Consider the following 22,449-nt stretch of genomic DNA (forward strand, 5'->3'; position numbering starts at 1 on the left):
AACACGACCAGTGCACTCCTCATTTATCCGGGCTTGTGACCGGCTCCTTTTGGACCACGTATGATCCGCAAGGAGGCTGAGTTAACTGCGAGCCTTACAGAAACGGAATGCTACTTGAAAAGTGGGTTTGATTAGGTTCGAACTGCGATCCTCACAGAACCGAACTGCTATCTGAGAAGTGGGTTAGGTTAGGCTAGAACTACGACCCTTATGGCTCCTCTACACGATGGGCCAACGCCGGCCACTCCAAGGGACGCATTTATGCGTTAGAGGGAGCAAGTAATATTGCTATCTCTTTCTACCGCATGGCTACGTCCCTTGGAGTGGCCGGCGTTGGCCCATCCTGTAGAGGAGCCATTACAGAAGCGAAATGCTAGTAGAAAAATGGGTGGTTTTACCTCCTTTTCTACATAGTGTACTATCTACTATAATCTTTCACCGGCCCCCAAAGAAGTCGGTTTTTTTTTCTTAAAAATTATATTGTGTACCTACATACTTTTGACTTGACCTTGACCGTTTAGTTGATAAAGCAAGAATTAAGCAAAACAAAACTACCTATGTGACAAACACCAAAAGTTGTGGAATCAGTCTGACAACAATTATTAATATATTATGTATTTACTGATTTATACAGAAATTAATTAGTTTACGTTTATTAATTTGTTCCGGAAGACGCTGGATGCGGGTCGCTTCCAACCGGTACGAATGGAGGTCCAAGGAGGAGGCCTATGTTCAGCAGTGGACGTTGTATGGCTGAAATGATGAATTAGTTTACGAGTACCTATAAGAAAACACATTTTCCCTAATGAGGGCGCCACTGGACTGTCGACGCAGTCTAACGAGTAACGACCGTGGTATAGTTAGCCAAGATAGTGGTCTACCACTTTTCGACTTTATCATCTGATTAATAGAGTCGAAAAGTGGTAGACCACTTTCTTGGTTGATTGTACATATAGGTTGATATAGGTATATCATTATACTTATTTGAGTCTCACTCATGTACTAAACATGTATCCAGCCTGTAAAGGGGCCCATTGATTAACAGTCCGCCGGACGGTATTGGCCTGTCAGTTAGAACAAAATTTTGACAGTTCCGAATAACTGACAGGCCGATACCGTCCGGCGGACTGTTAATCAGTGGGCCCCTTAAGGGTGCAGTGTTGGTAAACAAACGAGAAGTGTTAAATTGTGTGTGACCCGTTTATGGCGGACATATACCATTGTTTTTTTAAAAACTAAGGGACAAAAATTTTACTAACCACGGTATTATCGGTGATAAAAAAGCGATAAAGTGTATCCTAGCTCTTGGAATATTTTTGTATTGACACGGTCAGAATACTAGTGCAAGTTATATTAAGACTGCGTGACGTGACGCGCCGCACGCCACTCGGGCTCGCTCGGCCGCGCTCGCACAACCTCGGCTCGGCGCTCGCGCATGCTACTACAATATTTATTTACAAACAACCAAACCGGCTTTGACGTTCGTCGTTTTTAAGCTTTAAACAGGAGAAACTAGAGGTAAGTGTGGTTATTGTTATTAAAATAATCGAGTCTTGATCTGTTCATTAGCGAATTCGATTCTTTGTTATTTTCTAGCAAAATGTTAACTATGTATCTACTAGGCTTGTACCCCTACAGATGTACGGTAGGAACATCCTTCGCACCAAAACACCGTTTGTATGTACCTAGTTAGATTTTATTTTATGCGTATAAAATAGAATAATACATATAATTTTTACGGCGTTAAATGATTCTGGGGGCCGATTTCTGAATTTCGATTTGAACGCTCGATTTTGTCACTCGAAAATCGGTGGAAAACGGCGAAATGCTAATTTTTGAAATACGAGCGGTCGAGCGGTCGTATTGACCACTCGATTTTAATTCTATTAGTAAAATTTAAACGCCTAGTACCTAGTGGAGATATCATTTAACGAAATACACGAAATCGAATTTCAAAAATCGGCCCCCTGTATCAGAAATTGTAAACATACAAACATACATATATTGACATGATTATATGCGTCGTACAGATTATAGACTATTTTTCCTAATGTTTGCATTATTCAGAATTATATTTGTTAAATTATTATATTATGAGAAATTTGCCGTTCAAATTAAGATTCCAATATTGTGCGTCTGAGCGAAAAGTTGAACTTTTAGGGCATGTTATTCAACGGCTTTTATAAATAAGTTCTCTTGGAAAAGGTAGAAAGGTACAGCTTCGACAGATTAAGTTAATTGAAGCCCAAAAAACGCAGCGCAAGAGCATGTACAATTAGTTATTGCCAACTACGCAACTACTGATCATTAATTATTTAACCTAAACATGAAAAATATTTTTATATGTAGGTATGCTGATTTGTAAAAAAACAGCCTAATTATTTTACAGCTCACTCTTCAATTAAATGCAATGCTACGACTCAATATAAATATAACATTGTACTACCAAAAACGAAAACGTCTATATACAAAAAGCGCAATTTTGTAACAGCTACTCGAGTATTTCATCACCTTCCAGCTGATATTAGGGCACTTAAAGATAACCGACTCAGGGCAAGGTTAAAAAACTGGCTATTAGATAAAACGTTTTATAGTCTGAAAGAATATTTTGAGCATTAATTGGTATGTAATTATTTTTGCATGTTATTTAAGTTTAGTTTATAAGCTATTTTAGTACTGCATACCCGAAATGGGTAACTGTTGAAACTAATTGTATCATGATTACCATCTACAAATGTACACAGTACTGCAATAAATCATTCTTACGCTACGTCTTACGTAGGCGAACAACGCGCGAACGCGGCGCGGCGCGGCGCGGCGAAAGCGGCCGTCGCCGCGCCGCGCCGCGCCGCGCCGCCTGACATTCGCGTGCAAATCGCGCCGCACCGCGTTCGCAACGAGATCGCTTACGTAGGACACTTCTATGGGCATCAAAGGATTGATTTCGCCGCGCCGCGCCGCGCCGCGTTCGCGCGTTGTTCGCCTACGTAAGACGTAGCGTAATTCTTACTATTCTTATATCGTTCACTGCTACCTATATATATATATATATTTAGGTTCGTTTTATTCACAAATCTAATTTTAACTCGATGTCTTTTACGACAGTTTGTCCACATACCTTTTCGTTCACGTCACCTTGGAATCAATTAGTTCTGATAATTTAGGTTTCCGGCCGTTTATTATGCAGAGGCCAAGTCAAATGTATCAGTGAATTCAGTCCTTTTAGTCAATTGAAGAATGCTTATTCTTAATTTAATAGGTGCTTAGGTATTTATTTCAGGTGATGATTTTAAAGCTTGAAGTTAGATAATAATAATAAATATTACCCATGACTTTTTTCTGATGACAAAGTTTTAACAAATCTTACAATCCTTTTAAGTAGAGATGGGCGCCAGCGGGTAAATACCGGGAAAATACCCAAAACTACCCAATCTACCCGATATTTACCCGTATCTACCCAAATTGTTGGGTATTTAAAATTTGTTCGTATAATTGAAGAAATTCATTATATAACTAAGATATATCAATATTATTATCGTATAAATATGAAAATAACTTAAAATAAAGTTTACAAATCACAATCTCACAACTTTTTTGTACACAATTAATTTTTTTCGTGAATTTTTTTTTATACCTATATACCTACTATTTTTTAATTGTTGTCATATTTTGGTTTTGATATTTCTACATTTTATTTTATTTATCGTTTAATACAGTAATTTTTTCGTTAGGTATATGGCCAAATTTGATTTACTATAACCAGTTTGGATGAAATTTTGTGTGTATCTAAATTGTTTGATCTCAACCAGATCCCGAAAATGAGGATTCGAGAGCCACATTAATCCGCCACTTTACCGAAAACTTGCCAGAAATCAGCACTAACGAAATCGAGATGCTCCTCAGGCAGCTTAAAAATGGAAGAGCCCCAGGCGAGGGCGGCGTTACGAGCTTCTGAAAGCGGGAGGTAAACCTGCACTGAAGGAGCTCCAGAACATCTTTAACGCCGTTCTTTTCGATGAGAGAACTCCAGAGATGTGGAGTAGGAGTGTAGTCGTGCTGTTCTTCAAAAAGGGAAATAAGGCCCTATTGAAGAACTACCGACCCATTTCGCTCCTAAGCCACATCTACAAGTTGTTTTCGAGGGTCATCACGAACCGCCTAGCACGAAGACTCTGCGATTTTCAGCCACCGGAGCAGGCCGGATTTCGAGGAGGATACGGCACCATAGACCACATCTTCATAGTGCGGCAGATTACACAGAAGACTGAAGAGTATAATCGGCCCCTGTGCTTAGCATTTGTGGACTATGAGAAAGCCTTTGACTCCATTGAAGTCTGGGCTGTTCTGGATTCCCTGCAGCGATGCCAAGTCGACTGGTGATATATCTAAGTGTTGAGATGTCTGTACAACGCAGCTACCATGGCCGTCCAAGTCCAAAACCAGCAGACTAAGCCTATCCCCATGCATCGTGGTGAGAGACAAGGGGATGTGATTTCCCCCAAATTGTTCACAAATGCATTGGAGGATATGTTTAAAACGCTCGACTGGAAGGAACATGGTATTAACATTAATGGCGAATACATCTCACACTTGCGATTTGCGGACGACATCGTCACCATGGCTGAGACGTTGCAGGATTTAGAGCATATGCTCACCGGTCTAGCTGATTCTTCTCAACGCATAGGTCTCCGGATGAATTTGGACAAAACAAAAGTTATGTTCAACAAATGTGTTGCTCCGGGACCTATTTCAGTACAAGGGGCTGTTCTCGAGGTTGTTCAGGAATACGTCTACCTCGGGCAAATACTGCAGTTAGGAAGGAACAACTTCGAGAAAGAGTCGAATAGAAGGATACAGCTGGGCTGGGCAGCATATGGGAAGCTGCGTCGAGTCTTCACGTCGTCAATCCCACAGAGTCTGAAGACAAAAGTCTTCAATCAGTGCGTCCTACCCATGATGACATACGGAGTCGAAACGTGGACACTCACGGTAGGGTCAGTCCATAAATTCAAAGTCGCTTAGCGAGCAATGGAAAGGGCTATGCTCGGAGTCTCTCTGAGGGATCGTATTCGAAATGAAGTCATCCGTCAGAGAACTAAAGTCGTCGACATAACCCACCGGATTAGCAAGCTGAAGTGGCAGTGGGCCGGTCATATTAGCCGTAGAACCGATAACCGTTGGGGTAGACGAGTTCTCGAGTGGAGACCGCGCATCGGCAAACGTAGCGTAGGACGCCCTCAGACTAGATGGAGCGATGATCTTCGCAAGGCGGCCAGCAAGAGCTGGATCAAAGTTGCCGCAAATCGTGCTCAATGGCGTGCAATAGGAGAGGCCTATGTCCAGCAGTGGACGAGAGTAGGCTGATGATGATGATGATGAAAACACAATATGACCCAGTAGGTGGCACTGCTATCGGTATATAGCCAATAGAGTTTTCAAACAATCCAGGTACTGGTTGAAATATATACACAAAATTTCATCCAAATCGGTTTCAGTCAGTAATTTAATATTAGGTGATATACCGACAGCAACGCCACCTACCGGGTCCAATAGTTTTTCAAACCATCCAGATACCCGTTGAAATATACATATATAATAGTCATATACAAAAAATTTCACCCAAATCGGTTTCAGTAAATCGAATTTGGCTATATACCGATAGCAGCGCCACCTACCGGGTTTAATTGTTTTTCCCAACCCTTCAGGAACCCATTGAAATATACACACAAAATATTATCGTTATCGTTCCAGCCGTTTAGGAGGAGTAGAGTGACAAACACACGTATTGTAGAACGTATGTTTCAGATATTAAGCATTTGTCAATTTTCTTAGTCAATACAAATATTATACGTTTTATATAACTACATGAGTATCAAAAAAACTGTTATTTGCAATATCTCCATTCAATTTACTACTCCGTTTCCAACTTTTATTTATACCCACTCATTTGGGTAGAAAAGGTAAATACCGGGTAGATTGGGTAAATACCCGATAAATACCCGATATCTACCCCGGGTATTTACCCGCCGCCCATCTCTACTTTTAAGCAACCAAAACCTATATGATTTGTGGTATTTTCGAATATTATCTATCGACTGTGTACCATTAATATACCATCTGTCTTTCATAACAATAAATAATGAAGAATTAAAACACGGTCAATATATTATAGGGACAAGTTACCTAACTAAGTTATGATATTAATAGTTAGAGCTTAATTTAAACCTTTTTGACTTGTTGCCCTTGAATTAAAAAAGAAAACATCTTCATTATTGAATTTTATGTAAGTATCGAGTAGGTGTTTGATACCAGTCGTGTTTACTGAGAAACGATAAAATTGCATAATAATAAAACGAGCGATGTGTAAATACCTGCTCGCATTTGGCGTCCAAACTCTTATCTTATTTAGTTATTGAACCGCTCTCTGTAAGATTATAGTGACATTGGTGATACAAGTAGGTAAATAAAGAGTATAGTTGCTTGCAACTCGAGCGGTAGTATACCTACCTAAGTACTAGCAGGCGTGGCTCACTCCGCGATTTCGTCGCTTTGCTACAGGTAGCTAAAAGCACATCGGTTCCACCCCAATTTTGGGGAAAGCCATAAGCCGCGCGTGGCGCTGTCGCCACCTAGCAACCATGTCTGTGCTGATCGTAACAGACGCGTTTTGTTAGAGAGTGAGTCTTCTGTACCTAGTAGCATTATTTATTCTGTGGCACTAGCATGTTGCAGCCCCTTTTCTCTAACGAGGCCCTTTGACATTATGGAAAAACTAAAATGTTATTAATCTATTCGAAAAGACCACCACCGGCTGTACTGGATGCAAAGGTGTCCATCACACTTCCACATCCTATTTCTTTTCTTTTCATTCGACTTATTTTATAGTCTACTAAATGGTAGTTTACATTTTATTCCTGGCATACTCGTATAGTAACAGCACCAGTCATGGGACATTTAAGAGTAAATTTGGAGTATTTATGATATTTGCCTTATACATGTAAATGGGCTACCGCTTAGCGTGTTAAAAGATGAAAGTCCTATCCGTCTTTCATGTTTTAGGCGTGTTGTATCAAAGATTGCAATGAGTTTCCACATACTTAACAAATTAAAACTATGGTTTTTTTCTCCAGTCATGGACACCAAAGCTCCAGTAATGGGCCCCCGGTAATGGACGTGGATCCAGTAATGGGCCCCCTATAATGGACATTGCTCTATCAGTATAAAATATTGAAATGGGGAATAAGTTATGGCAAAAAAATCAATATTTGGTATAAGCTTTTATCGCTAAATGTATTTATCTTTACACAGCCAATTATATTGTATTAGATCCATCGAGACAATTCTAATATACCCAAACACAATTAGGTAGGGTTTAACTATTGCGATAAAGTTCCCATGGCCACCTCCTGTCTCCATCATCAGATCAGGTCCATGTTATCATAATATTGCATTATAATTACGTACTTACACAAAATTTCAACTGAATCGGAAATCGAAAAGTGGCTCAAATTCAGCTACCAAGATTTGACCCACACTATAACTAACAGGGCAAGATAAATAAAAGTTTGGAAAAACGATATTAATTTATCCGAAGTCCGAGAATACCTCCTGGTTGACATATTTCGTAACTACATTTTACTTACTGTATTGTTTAAACATGAAATTATGGCATGGCAATGGCAAGCATCATTATGTCAATTATCCCATCATAGGAGGAATGCAGTTTTACAGCTCCTATAATGGGATTGGGCCAAATACCACTATTGTTTTACATCTGTGGAGTCACAACATAGTGTGTTGTATACCTTATCTCATGGTAAATGCAATTAACAAAACACATTCTAGATTTCATCAAGTATTAATTAATTAAAATTTAATAAATTAACTCACTTCTCTTAGCGAAGTTGTTAAGAATTCTTAGTGATATTTTATTTCAGTGGCACGACAACTTTTGGGTTGACGCACATTTCTTAATAAATAGCCGAATTTAATAAAAATTCAAACATAAACAGCTCTAGGACTCTTATTTATGATAAAAATATATCCAGTGTTTATAAACTACTTTTAGATACTTATTTTAGAGGAATTGTGGTTTTTTGTCCCATTACTGGTTCCACGTCCATTATAGGGTATACTACTATAAGTATTCGGCATTTTATTCTTGACCCTCCTTTCCTCGATTATCCTGCTACTGCTAGTCTACATTAATTTCCCACTGGTTTTGTCAGTATTGGCAAAGATCCATTAATTGTGTAAGATGAGTATAAAGTTTAAGTAAATTTCGTAATTCGAATTTGACAATTGGGTGATCACAAAACATATACTGGAATCAGTTATGTAACGCTGCCATACATGACCCAAAAATTTTTTATTAAGCTATGAGCTTCATCACATCTGATATTTGAGTAATTCTAAGCATTTCTAGCCCGGAGTGGGGGGGAGGGTGGGGTACAAAGACGGCCGCCACCCTTCATCTTTAAAAAAAATCTATTCTGATCCTGGTGGGTACTTGGGCAAGTTTGGTATCATTTTCATATAAACCAAAGATTTAGAATTCATTGCTGAAATTTGTTTTTTTTCAGTTTCATAGTAATTTTACAAGAAAAACGTAAAAAGGTGAAAATTTTGGTTGGAGATTTTTGCTACGCGGAGCCGAAACTACAAAAGATAGAAAGTTGAAATTTGCACACTAGATTACATTTATAAAGTGTACAAGAGATAAGAAGCGGTTTTGAGAAATTCAACCCCTAAGGGGGTTAAAAAGGGGATGAAAGTTTGTATGGGGTTCAAGTTTTATTTTAAGCTAGGAATTTGAAACTTCGTAAAACGATATATTATAAACATACAAGAAAACTAATTTCAGCGTTTTTGAAAATTCATCCCCTAAGGTGGTGAAAAAGGGGTTGAAAGTTTGTATGGATATCAAAAAATTTTTCGAACGCGGGACTTGAATTTTTGTATTTGGGGATATTATTAAAAGACAGGAAAAGTAATTTCAGCGTTTTGTAAAATTCATTCCCTAACAGGGTTAAAAAGGGGTTGAAAGTTTGAATCCATTACAAATCCGAGTAGACACACATTTCTTATTGCCTCCCAGGCTTGAAATGCTTAGAATTACTCAAGGAACATATATGATGAAGCTCATAGCTTAATAAAAAAATTTTGGGTCAACTTTATAACTGCCTCCGCTAATATGACACAGAAGCAGCGCGTCATCTGGTTCTAACACGTTTTTTCTTAGACTTTACATCTCTATTACAATCAATACTAACTCTTTGGTATTGGTTAACCTTTAAACGAGGAAACAGTCGAGAATATTTTTTGCCTTCGATATTCAGTTGAAGTAGCAGTACCTATAGGTATTTGTCCTTATCCTTATCACATTATCACGCAGCAGCCTCTACTACCTATCAGCACGAAAGAATCATTTACTTAATATACCTAAATGTGAAAACAGGCTTAGCTGATGCTATTTTGTACATTTCATCAAATTATTAAAATCCCATTTAAAAACTGATTTTTATGATGCAGGTGCACGTAATATGTAAATATTGTAAAGAATTTTCTCGCTCGAGGTAGTATGTGATTAATTGAAGACACCAAACTACTGACGCCAAGTTTTATTAGTCTATACATGCATATGTCTGGTTTACCTCTATTTATTCAATTGCAATGTAAGGAAATTCAACACCGATACCTTAGAACAACGCTCTACCGGTGTCGAGTTACATGTGGTCATATAATTAGTTGTTAGGCAGTCGGTCGTGCGGGCACGACGCAGTTGTAAAAGTATCTAGTCACGTCATACAATGGAATCTAGTAAGTACCTACATAAATTATCGTACCTACTTGTTTTATCTCTAATTACTGATATTTCTATTTTTAAACTAATTAAGGCATCATAATCAATTATCGTTCTCGAACTAATTGCATTGATTTCGTCACCAAAACTTCAACTAATCGACATATACTTTGTTGACTGAACAATTTAGTTGACATCGTATTTGACGATAATGGATACAAAGAATTAATTACACACGTGACATCATAAACGATTGTACGAAAGATCGCTTTTGCGATAAACTGTTGGTCGTCAGAATGAGATGCGACGTATGTTAGTTTGAAACATCGAAAACGTGAAAATTGCTCGACAGAATGATTTTTGAAACGTCTGTTCTAAAATTCGGAATCGCGATAAAAACTTGCTCGAAAATCGGTTTCGCGATGAAGGTTTGTTGGAAAGATCGGTATGGCGATAAATTGTTGCTCGACGGAACGCTATTTCGCGCCTCTGATTTCTATTCTCTGCGAGCTCTACCAATTAGGTACTATACCTAAGAAATAAACGAGGTCAGGCATTAAATAATACCTAAGTACCTATAGGACAATAAATTAAACAAAATTGTAAACTACATTACTATCTAAAATGAAAAAAAAACTAAAATTAAAACTAAAATAATCTAAATTGCGGCATTGTGCCAAAGATGCTGGCAGCATTCCCTCGCTGAATCGCAATACTGATGCGCTGCGAGAGAAAGCTGCCGGCTCTCTGGTCACCGGTGGTTTCGGCCAGCTTTTTGCACAGTTCTTTGAAAAGAATATGTGCGCTTGGACCCCACGGCCCCAGTGTCTCGACACCGAATGCCACAAAATGGTATTGGGGGCCGGGACCTTGATATTTTGTGACCTTTTTTGGCTTTCAGCCGCCTCGGCAGCTGCCCCAGCCCTGGACTATAGGTACCTACAGCAAATACCTACCTAATTCTGAAATTGAATTTGTAGGTAGGCCTACCACTTCACTCATTGTGAGTCGTTTTATGACAAATTATTGATGGGATATTTGAGTAAATCTAATCTTTGGTTTTGAGTAGGTACTGTTGAACCAAACGAATCATCCTAGTTTTTCTTTAAGTTATGCCTAATCGCTACGTTACCAATGCTTAACTACTAGCCCTTCGGTACCTACACCTAACATGTAATTTGATTGATAAAACACGTTTCCTTATTTTATGTAAAATATATGGGTAACATAATAGCCATAACTGTCATTTCAAAACCAATTTGAATTGGACTTTATGGTATAAAATTAACAATTGATTCAGTTCTTCATTGCCTGTTACGGCTTTGGCCCTTATCACCTGTTCAGCACATCGGAACAGATTTTTAACTTTGTACTATAGAATCTCGATTTGTATGCAAAAATCGCATGCTGTAAACACATCAATTGGCTCCTCATCTCCGTGCGAAGGTGCGAAACGCACGACGATTCGTGTTTCGGCCTTTCGGCGATGCGGTTCGAGCCGCAGGGTATGCCACACCAAGCTCCATTGTTACCACATATATACCGTACATATAACTTATATGCCACACCGAGCTCCATGGTACCTACCGTACATATAACTTACTCAAACATAGGTATGTCCTATAGTGCTTCATTCGCTGACATAAGAGGTATGGGACATATTTTTGAGTATGATGTGGGCACCCATATTTGACTGTACGTAGACGCGAGTCGTCGCGCATCGCAGCAGAGGGGCTACCGCGAAAACCGAAATTCGCAAATTGCGGGGATCTTTCCCTTTTACTCCAATGAAGGCGTAATTAGAGTGACAGAGAAAGATGCCCGCAATTTGCGAACTTCGATTTTCGCGGTTATAGCCCAGCTTCAGACGAAGATGCGTAGAAAACCGCACTTCGCAATGACATGCGACGGCAGTGTGCTATGGGACCTTTTGCATGATGGAGCAGAATAATATTTAATATTCTTTACATTTAGTACCTACATACGTGTGGTGCTACTTTACCGCCCTGGGGCGGGATTAAAGACAATGCATGCCTATGGCACTGGTCCCACCGCGAGCTAGTAAGCTATGAGCTATCGGCTATAAACACGAACAAAAGATAAGCACTCCCGTGTAAATAAAAGAGACACGGCGATATTTATAGCTCACCGCTGGGCGAGTAACTATAAATATCGCCGTGTCTCTTATTTACACGGGAGTGCTTATCTTTTGTTCGTGTTTGTAGCCGATAGCTCATAGCTTACTAGCTCGCGGTGGGACCAGTGCCTATGACAATAATTTCAAGGGCCATATGTACTGTAAAAGGTTGTACAATACACATGCGAAAAGGTAATTCGCAACTCATGTCGATATAAAACACTCCTTTCGGTCGTGTTTCAATTTATCGCCACTCGTTGCGAATTTCCTAGTTTTCGCACTTATAATGAAATGCATGTATTTTGTCCTTATAGTCTATACGTTATCTATTACCTACAATAAGTTATCTCGTGAAAACGTTTGGATAGTTAGTATGTATTGCATTTATTATAACATTCACAAGACGGTGGTAATACCTACATAGTATTGATAACTTTAGTATACCTATGTATATTATGTTATCGGGCATTATTATTAAGTAAGTAATTATTTTATTTATAAATTTTCTATTTAAGTGCACTATAGTTCGTTTTTTTTTTTGCATTAGGAAGAACTCCGCAGAAGCAAGCGTGCAGTTATTATCAGGCTCTTTAATTGTTAATAATTATTGAATTATCTAATGTAGCATGGTCAATACATATAATTTACTTCAAATTATTACCGCTAAAAGTGCCGGATTTGGAACCACAAGCTTACTTCTGCGAAGTTCTTTCTAATGCTAAAAAAGACGGACTATAAATGCCGATCCAGCAGTGAGCTACGTAGGCGATCTTGGCAAAGAGCATTATGGTAGGTAGTTTCAAAGTCATTTATGTAATTAAAAAAAGACTTCTATTGTTCAGGTTCTTATCATCTAGTTACCTAACGTACTAATTAGCGATTACACAATTAGAGCGTACCAAACTAATTACGTATGGTGACTGCTGAAGTTATTAGTACTCCTACTCTTAACAAATCAGAAAAAAACATGACCATAGAAATCTTATTTATAAGAGTGGCCAATTACTACGTAGTGGCCAATAATTGCAGCAGTCCCTCTACCTTTATTACCTTAATTCGAGGTTGAAAGGAGTTTACCTTAAATATAAGTTCCGGTTGTATCTTCTTTAGCTTCTGCGTTTCAAGATTGGCGGTACTAGGTAGGTACTCGTATACGAGTCGATCCACCGTTTCTTTTTACGATCGTGCCGATAAGAAACACATTTTTTGAGAGTTTACAAAGTACAGAGTTTACAAATATTCATAAAAATATATTACGCCTTTGTCCGCGGCATTTTTTTATATACATAGCTATGAAATGAAAAGTAGTTTATCGCGTATTACAATATAGTACCTATACGTAATTGATTCCCAAGTAAGTTAAAGATCGCAAAATTGAACCACGATCGTATCGAGTGCTCCAAGGCACAGGGGATAAACAAACTTTGCTGACGAATGAAACACATCATTTGTCACCAAACCTACGCGAAATAATATTAACTTTAAACCATTACAAGTAAAATCACAATGGACGCTATTAATTGCTTATCATTCAAAATAAACATAAAAATAAACTCTATAAGCTAACATGAGCAAACGACTTAAAAATTGTATCAACTTACTTTGGCACTCTTGTGGATAAAATGAAACTTTCTCATTAGTTTTTGAAGAATAAAAAGAGCATTTATAAGCTGGTGTTATGAAATTTATTTTCGGAGTTAAATACTAAATACCTTCTGATCATTTAGTCATTCAAAAAAAATATATTTTAGGGCCACTTGCACCATTCCACGGGATTAACCGGTTAAACCTGGTGTTACCATGGTTACCAGTACAATTTTACACTGGGTTCTCGGTTTAACCGGTTAACGCCGGGTTAGTGGGATGGTGCAAGTGGCGCTTAAATAGTTATAGTACAGGTAATAAGTAATACCTACTTAGGTACTAAAGATTTCAGGCTTTAGTTCGGAGGCCAAGTTCATATAGTAGGTAAGTTTACCTACATATTACGGGCCGAAACCGAGAAGCTACATTCAATGCATTCCATTTCAACTTACTAGTTCCGTGCCCATGGGGCATTTAAATTGCCAAAGCCAATTGTTCAGCTTTGAGCAAATGTTGAACAAATTAACGCATCTGCCTCGTATTAGTGTACATACGTACCTACCGCAAAGCCGTCCGTACAAGTTTATCATTAAGAGAAAAAAAAATACATATTACTTTACATTAACCACGGAAGATAGAATGAGCTCAGCGAACCGTGCTCTACAAGCGACTCTCCTAAAACGTTATCAGTTTAAGGATGACTCACGTTAGAACGGGCCGGTCTAACGTAAGTCATCCTTTATCCTCTTTGATTTGATGACCCTTGCGAGTATGTAACCTAGAAGCTATATGCTATTTTGCTGTCCTTAATATATTTGTATTAATTAATAAGACTAAATATTTAATTATATAAGGTACCGTCTCTAATATAACATATGAAAACTAAATAATATAATATATGACAACTGCACATAAGTACCTGATGCGGAATGCGAATTTGTTTACTGTCAATTTCTTCCTTTAATTTCATCATACTTAAAATTCGTAACTTGAGAATGAAATACGACTCGTGTCACATATCACGTCATTTTATTTAATTCAAGTCAACATAATTAACCGCGACACGACGACGCACTGCCAAAATTATGTACAAACATAAGTTAGGTATGCAAAACATACCGACATTTGTTAAAGAACAGACTACCTTTCAGACTCCGTATTAAGTATGAAGCGTTTATCTAGAGTCACGGTGTATTTGCATCCTTCAGGTGCAAACGACGCCTTTTTACATTACCTACTCTTGTAAGATATAGAACTCAAGCATTTTTTTTTATATCATCATATCAATCTTCCTTGCCGTATCCGGCAATGGCGATTCAATCAACAGTTCGTGTCCGAATTTTTAATTTGAAATGCTCTAATGTGGTTCGCAAAATTAAAGTTTGTTTTTAAAGCTGCCGTCACACGAGTCGAGTTGCCGGTTTTGGTCGCTTACCGAACGCCCGGGGCCCGATTCAGATTATATTATGAAATAGACATCTATTAGATATCTTGTAGACATCACCAAGATACGATAACGATATGTTTAAGATCTAACCTGTCAAATTTGACATTTGCGCGATTCTGGAGATACTCTTGAACGATTTCCACAGGATATGACTTAGAGATCCAATTCACATCTAACAGATATCTTACTCTATCTAACGTAAAAGTGATATCTAACGTAAAAGTGACATTGGTTGCCCGAATTGCGCTGCAAAAGAGAACTAGTTGATATCTAAACTATAAGCGGAAGCAGTTATAAAGTTGACCCAAAAATTTTTTATTAAGCTATGAGCTTCATCACATATGTTCCTTGAGTAATTCTAAGCATTTCAAGCCTGGGAGCCAATAAGAAATGTGTGTCTACTCGGATTTGTAATGGATTCAAACTTTCAACCCCTTTTTAACCCTGTTAGGGGATGAATTTTACAAAACGCTGAAATTACTTTTCCTGTCTTTTAATAATATCCCCAAATACAAAGATTCAAGTCCCGCGTTCGAAAATTTTTTTGATATCCATACAAACTTTCAACTCCTTTTTCACCACCTTAGGGGATGAATTTTCAAAAACGCTGAAATTAGTTTTCTTGTATTTTAATAATATATCGTTTTACGAAGTTTCAAATTCCTAGCTTAAAATAAAACTTGAACCCCATACAAACTTTCATCCCGTTTTTAACCCCCTTAGGGGTTGAATTTCTCAAAATCGCTTCTTATCTCTTGTACACTTTATAAATGTAATCTAGTGTGCAAATTTCAACTTTCTATCTTTTGTAGTTTCGGCTCCGCGTAGCAAAAATCTCCAACCAAATTTTTCACCTTTTTACGTTTTTCTTGTAAAATTACTATGAAATTGAAAAAACAAATATCAGCAATGAATTCTACGTCTTTGGTTTATACGAAAATGATACCAAACTTGCCCTAGTACCCACCAGGATCAGAGTAGATTTTTTTTAAAGATGACGGATGGCGGCCGTCTTTGTACCCCACCCTCCCCCCCACTTCACGCTAGAAATGCTTAGAATTACTCAAATATCAGATGTGATGAAGCTCATAGCTTAATAAAAAATTTTTGGGTCATGTATGGCAGCGTTACATAACTGACTCCAGTACTAGAGAATGGATCTAGTACGTGTCGTCTCTCTTGAAGTTCGTATACGGCAGCCGGTAACTTGCATGTTTCGTTTCAGTAGCAGACGGGATCGCCATGTCAGTAATAATGGACTCTTCCGACCTGGAGAGGGAGTACTCTCCGAGCCAGTGGTCGACGCGCTTCGCCACCTCGCAGGAGGTGCTCCAGAACCACGTGCAACTAGTGACCGCAGGTGCGTAGGCAGGGCATGGGTATTGTAGGGCCATTATACCAACTGAGCGTCGGGGCAATAAATCATGTTTAAGTAGTCGGATCATAATATAATAAATAGTAAGTAGTGGGCGGTAAACTTGGAGTGCAGATAACGAAATAAACATAGGTAATACTGGTAATTTGATACTTGTTAAAGACAAATTTCTTACCTAGGTATACATATAATTAAATATTTTATTTATTTATTTATAACAACGGTACAGTTATCATAACAATACGATAGTGTAACAAATATTTACCTAGGTGCATTAATACAATTTATTCGAAGAATTACATATAACATAATACAAACAAAGTGATTTTATTAAAGTTATTCTCAGAACAATGGAACACATCAATATACATATATTAACTTATATGTGACGTGAGACGGTATTACAATAGTATCAATCAAATAATAATTATATTTTTCAGCAAGCGAAGAGGCAACCAACAACATTCCCCATAAACTAGAGATCGAATACGGAGCCACCTTAAATCAGAAACTCGATATTTTCGGCACCGACTTACCAAACGGTAAGTCACCTACTTAAAGTATCTGAAGGTATCTGCCCATCATGTCATGTCATGTCATGTCATGGTCATGGCCGTAGTAAGAACGAGTCAGGGAGTAAAATATTCTTTGTACTGAAAAGTACGAAACTACGCCCGTGCCGTTTCGTCGCCGACAAACACCGTCAAAATTTGTCGCGAGAATATTTTGCCGGTACCGAAACGCTCTGCATGGCACGCAACGTTGCCGGATCGGTGCGTGCAGGCGGCGAAACGGTGAGCGTACGGGGTACGTATAATTATGACCTTGTATGGTGATCTTTCTAAGCCCGTTATAGAGTCAGACCGACAAAAGTCTGCAGCGATTTTGATAGCCCACGGAGTGCAAGTGATATTTTAAACGTCAAATTTCTATTAAATTATGATAGTTAGGGAGGCGAGGTAGCTAAATGGCGTAATTCAACGGCGCCGTCGAGACCAATCAAAATCGAAAGATAAAATAATTTCGAAAAGAAAAGCTCGTATGGCAAAAACCATTTTAGCGGTGGGTTTGGCGTGTACGGTTTTTCAAAAATGTTAAAAAAAAACAGTTACTTGGGCATTCTCGAGCGCGTCAGATATTCATACTACGTATGCCCCGAGGCCCCCGAGTGCCTCTGATAACAACGGTATACTAATCTGCCGGTTTGCGTGGTGGGGGTAGGCATATAAAGTAGTCAACAATGCAAAAAAAAAAATTACTCGAGCGCGTCAGATTTTCGGAAGGGGTGTTAAGTAGGCCCCAAGGAAGCTTTCTTTAAAAAAACTGACGATTTCGGCGTGACGATAAGTTACGATGAATTTTTGAAAATGCAAAAAAAAAAAAGTTTTTTTGAAATACTCGAGCGCGTCAGATTTTCATAGGGGAGGTTTATCTCGGTATCCTGAAAGCATATTTTTTTAATCTGACAAAAATGTTGGTGGGTTCTCTTAATCTGACCGATTTTATGATGCTTCAAGTCAAAAAGTTTTAACTTTGGACAAAAATGTAAAGAGACCTTTTTTGTGTAAAATAAAATTACCTTTTTTGTTTATTTAAACTTTTTTTTTGTAAAATGTATCGTTCGCGACTTATATGCCGCAACGCGTTCTTAGGAAGACGAAATGGCTCCTCCACACTTCCGGTCATGCGGAAACCGGCAGATTTTGTATTTTTAGTAAGTTTTAGATTATATTCTTCAAAATAAAAAATAAAAAAATCGCGCTCGAGAATGCCGGATTAACGTTTTTTTTTTACAAGTTCGCGACCCTATAACTCGGCGGCGTCAAGGACTTATCGTCAGATTAGTTAAATTTAGTCTTTAAACACTAAAATCCACCCCCAATATCTTAAACTGACGCGCTCGAGTATTTCAGACTATCCATTTTTTTTTACTAATCTGATCGTCTATCCTAGGCGCGTGTCACTACATATAGAGCTAAATACTTTACAAGGTTGTTCTATTAGGTCTAAGGTATCTCTCATATCTTAAACTGCCACGCTCAAGTATTGCCGAAAATTCCCCTATTCGCCTCCCTAACTATGACGTGTAAATAAAACTTACTCTGCGTGGGCTATCGAAATCGCTGCAGACTTTTCTCGGTCTAACTCTAAACGCGTTGCCGTATCTGTTGCTCGTTCTTCCCAGTCTGATAACTATTCGCTCGCTCTTTCAGACGAGTCTGGGTCTCGCAAATAAAACTCGGGTACTTACTAAGGGGATGAAACGCGGATGCTACGGTGATTATAGGCGGATGCCATGGGGATGATACATGGTTACTACGGGCGCTAAACCCGTTATGTACGGATGTGAAACAATGTGGACACGGTGTTGTGGGCAGAGTAGTCCTTATCGCTTTACATTCCGTGCCTGATACGCTGACATCACGGTCATGGTATGATATGGTGTAATCGGTGGCGGATTTGCCCTAAGGCCAAGTAGGCCGGGGCCTAGGGCGGCAAGTTTTTTGGGGGGGGCGGCAAATTGTGACAAAAAATCCGCTGATGATAACAAGAAATAACTCAGAATGTAGTCAATATGATGGGTGCTGAGAAAGGGGCGACTACAGGGCCTGGGGCCTAGGGCGGCAAAGACTGCAAATCCGCCACTTAGGTGTAATGGGCGAGGCCTTAAACGTTATGGTATTTCACATAATATTTAACTACATTAGTTGAGAGACATTGCTAAGAATCGAAGTCTAGGTGCCAGCTTTGCGACATTTGCCTACAATAAAATTGAGCGGTATTAAAAGAGTACGGGGGCCGATATCAAATTCGACCACTCCATTTCGTGTATTTTGTTAAATAATATCTCGGCGCCCAGGTTACTTATTACAAATTCTGGCTCTTGCTCAAGTTTTTGATGCAATTTTCGTACTTCTTTTCTTTATTCGTACTGGGTTATATGAGTATATTATATACTTTACGGAAGGCCAGTTCAATTATGAGTATTATGACTGTAAATTTTGCTGGGAGAGATAATAATGCTTTTAAATAACTACAGGGTGTTTGGTACATCGTTTGCCAAAATAAAACGGCAGATAGGTCGAGTCATTTGCTATCTTCTCATGCCTAGAAAAACAAAATTTGTCATGGTTTTTTTTACTACTATGCAAGTAAAAATTTGAAATTTACGAAAAACTGGCATAGAAGTGTCAAAAATAATTACGCCAAATTAAAAATTTCTAGGCCTGAGAAGATAGCAAATGACTCAACCTATCTGGCCGTTTTAATTTGGCAAACGATGTACCAAACAACCTGTATATACTTAGCTAAATGATATTTTTTGACGGGAATATTTCAGATTCGCCAATCCTCGTGTACGTGCACGGCGGCTACTGGCAGGAGTTGAACCGCGAGATCTCGCGCTACCCGGCCGGGCCGCTGTACCGCGCGCGAGTCAAGACCATGGTGGTGGGCTACGACCTGTGCCCTTCCGCCACCTTGCCGGAAATCGTGCAGCAGATACAGAATGCCGCCAGATTCGTGTTCGAGTACGCGGACAAAATGGGATCGAGGTATAGAGTCTTTGTCTGTAAATCCAGTCATTAGGTGTCCATAGTTACCGGATCGGTACTTTTTTTAATGACTCCCCTCAGATTTTGCAGTTCGGCATACTATCGATGATATTTATGTGAATGTTGATTTTTTCGCCTACCTTATAAAATAATTTAGCATAGGTACCTATAGCATTTACAATTTTGCATCTGCTATTAATAATTGATATAAATATTGCGTAAAGCAGAATAAGAAGTAGCCCACTTATGTACCTACGTAACATGTATTTTTTTTAATTTCCAACTCAATCCGTTGCTTTCTATTTACCAGGAGCTACTGAAGGAGAGAAGCTGCTCTGAGATCCTCTATCTATGGTTAGGCTACATGTGCAACATAAAAATTAGAAAAATTTAACATTATATTTATCTTGACAGAGGTGTATACTTCGCTGGTCATTCAGCCGGCGCCCATTTGGTGGCCAAGCTTCTGTCAGACGCCGACTTTCTGGACAATACGCCCGGCTCCAACCACCTGCAGGGCGCCTTCCTCGTCTCCGGCATCTACGACCTCCGCGAACTAGTCCTCACCTCCGTCAACGACGCCGTCCAGCTTCCCGCCGAGTGGGCTGTCCCGCTCTCCCCACAGTTCGACTGCTACACGCACCTGCAAGCCAGAAGAGTACGACTATACATCCTGGCTGGACAAAACGATAGCCCAGTATTCAAAAAACAGTCGAGAGAATTCTATGAACTTCTGCTGAACACTTGCCTGACCGCTAACATGTACCTCGAAATTAAGGATGACGTGGACCACTTCGATATAGTGGAATGTTTTGCAAATGACGACAATTATCTTAAAAACCTGCTGGTACATGACATAAGAAAGCATTTGTGATGAGGTGTCAATGGTAATTAAGTATATAAAACATACTTATATTTGCTTGGTATGTTGTGTGCCTAATAAGTAAGTACATAAGAAATTCTTTTTTCGTAATAGCTTTTTAAGTCACAAGCGATCGTACTTGTCTGGCGTGTTGATAAAAAATAAATATTGTGTTCAAATGGCATTTCAAGAGCAAATCTTTTTATAAATTTTAAGTATAAACTCTAGTGGGTACGAAGAAGACTGTTAATTAACATAGTTTAATTAAGAATTAAGATTTATGTGTAGTCAATAAAGTTACTATTGCGTAAGCATTTACACTCAAGAGCAATTAAAACATGTAAGATGGGGTAAGAGAAACACTGGGGCAAAAAAACGCCAGTATAACCCTCATATTGTTTATATTGGTAGGTAGGTAGTACTATTAGTTATGCTTTGTTGCTAGTCTTGCCCCGAGTAAAATAAATTATGGTTCTCTTACTCCACATGGCATTATACAAATTATATCTAATTTGTAAATTTTATTGCTCTTGACGGTAAAATAGTTATTTTAATGTGTGATGTGTGTGTGTGTGTGTGTGTTATATTCTGTTGATATTTGTGTATAATTGGATTCATTGATATGACAATAATTAAGTACTTACATTGGTAAACTTAAAACAAATAAAAATATTATTATTAAACACTTTTGACGTTTGATTGATTTTATGCTTCGGTGTTGTCATAAATAAGGACACACAGACACATATCAAGTTTTTAATACAATTACAAGGTGATGCTGCAAGGAATTTGTTTATAGAATAAATAACGTGGCATAATACTATAAAAGATAAAAGCATTCTTATCATCATCATCATCATCATAACTTAAGGGTTTTGCTCTTCTCGGTAGAGTAATCGCCCAACATTTCTTTCTTGGGCCATTCTTTTAATTTCCTCATGCGACGCATTATTTTTTATTTGGCTGAGATAAGTAATTCTAGGCTACCCTTCTTCTCTTGTTCTTCTTATATTAAGTACAGTGCGCTTTTCCTGTAGGGTTTGTTATACGGGTCAAAATATCACGGTAAATATGGCGGATTTGAATTAACAGAATATAATGGTATTGACCACTCGATTTCAATTCTATTAAATAAATAAATAAATAAAAAAGCCTTTTATTTATGATCTCTCACTGACATGTTTTAAATAAAGTTGCCTAAATGTTATTTATTTTGGGATCCCCTCTTGGGTAAAGGCCTCCTCCAGCTTTTGCCACCTGTCTCGGTCTTGGGCCACTTGTGGCCACCCTATTAAATTCTATTAGCAGCTAATAACTTTCGTAGCAGCCTATGTACCTACTAAATTAAATATTTACGCAGTTATTTATTTATTTATTTTATTTGCTGAATATGGGTTTACAAAGTGAATATGGTGAATATGGGTTTATGGGGTTACACATACGTCAAATGGAAAAATATTTATCATATCAGTAGCTAATATATTTGTAACATCCAATCGTTTGCTCTGTTAAAGGAAAATAATATAAAGATTATTCCGGCAATCATGTGGGTTCATAGCTTCTATTGTTCTTGCCAGTTTAACCAAAACACATCAAATGAGGCATTTATTTTTTTCACATTGATGTAAGGAAAAAACGTTCGATTAGCGATATCAATTATTATCATTGAAAGATGGAAAGCTTTGTGA

General features: G+C 38.3%; 1 protein-coding gene across 4 annotated transcripts; it reads left to right on the forward strand.

Annotated features, from left to right (window-relative positions):
• The first annotated feature begins 1,366 nt into the window (after nucleotides 1-1,366).
• LOC134679417 (kynurenine formamidase) lies at nucleotides 1,367-21,446 on the forward strand. 4 transcript variants are annotated; one of them, XM_063538315.1, is made up of 5 exons: nucleotides 1,367-1,518; nucleotides 16,196-16,330; nucleotides 16,786-16,887; nucleotides 19,686-19,899; nucleotides 20,314-21,446. In XM_063538315.1, the coding sequence occupies exons 2-5, from the start codon at nucleotides 16,213-16,215 to the stop codon at nucleotides 20,771-20,773; spliced, it is 894 nt and encodes a 297-aa protein (XP_063394385.1). In that variant the 5' UTR covers nucleotides 1,367-1,518; nucleotides 16,196-16,212; the 3' UTR covers nucleotides 20,774-21,446. The 4 variants fall into 4 exon arrangements, with proteins under 4 accessions (XP_063394385.1, XP_063394386.1, XP_063394387.1 ...); XM_063538316.1 differs by having other exon boundaries at nucleotides 16,199-16,330; XM_063538314.1 differs by lacking the exon at nucleotides 1,367-1,518 and adding an exon at nucleotides 9,749-9,819.
• Nucleotides 21,447-22,449: the final 1,003 nt, after the last annotated feature.

The sequence above is a fragment of the Cydia fagiglandana genome, chromosome Z (genome assembly GCF_963556715.1).
Source record: "Cydia fagiglandana chromosome Z, ilCydFagi1.1, whole genome shotgun sequence".
Classification (NCBI taxonomy): domain Eukaryota; kingdom Metazoa; phylum Arthropoda; class Insecta; order Lepidoptera; family Tortricidae; genus Cydia; species Cydia fagiglandana.

What these genes read in the sequence shown, in the direction of transcription:
- LOC134679417 (XM_063538314.1), top strand. An exon ending in CGGCACCGACTTACCAAACG is followed by an intron (nt 16,888 to 19,685) that starts GTAAGTCACCTA and finishes GGAATATTTCAG; the next exon opens with ATTCGCCAATCCTCGTGTAC. An exon ending in GCGGACAAAATGGGATCGAG is followed by an intron (nt 19,900 to 20,313) that starts GTATAGAGTCTT and finishes TTATCTTGACAG; the next exon opens with AGGTGTATACTTCGCTGGTC.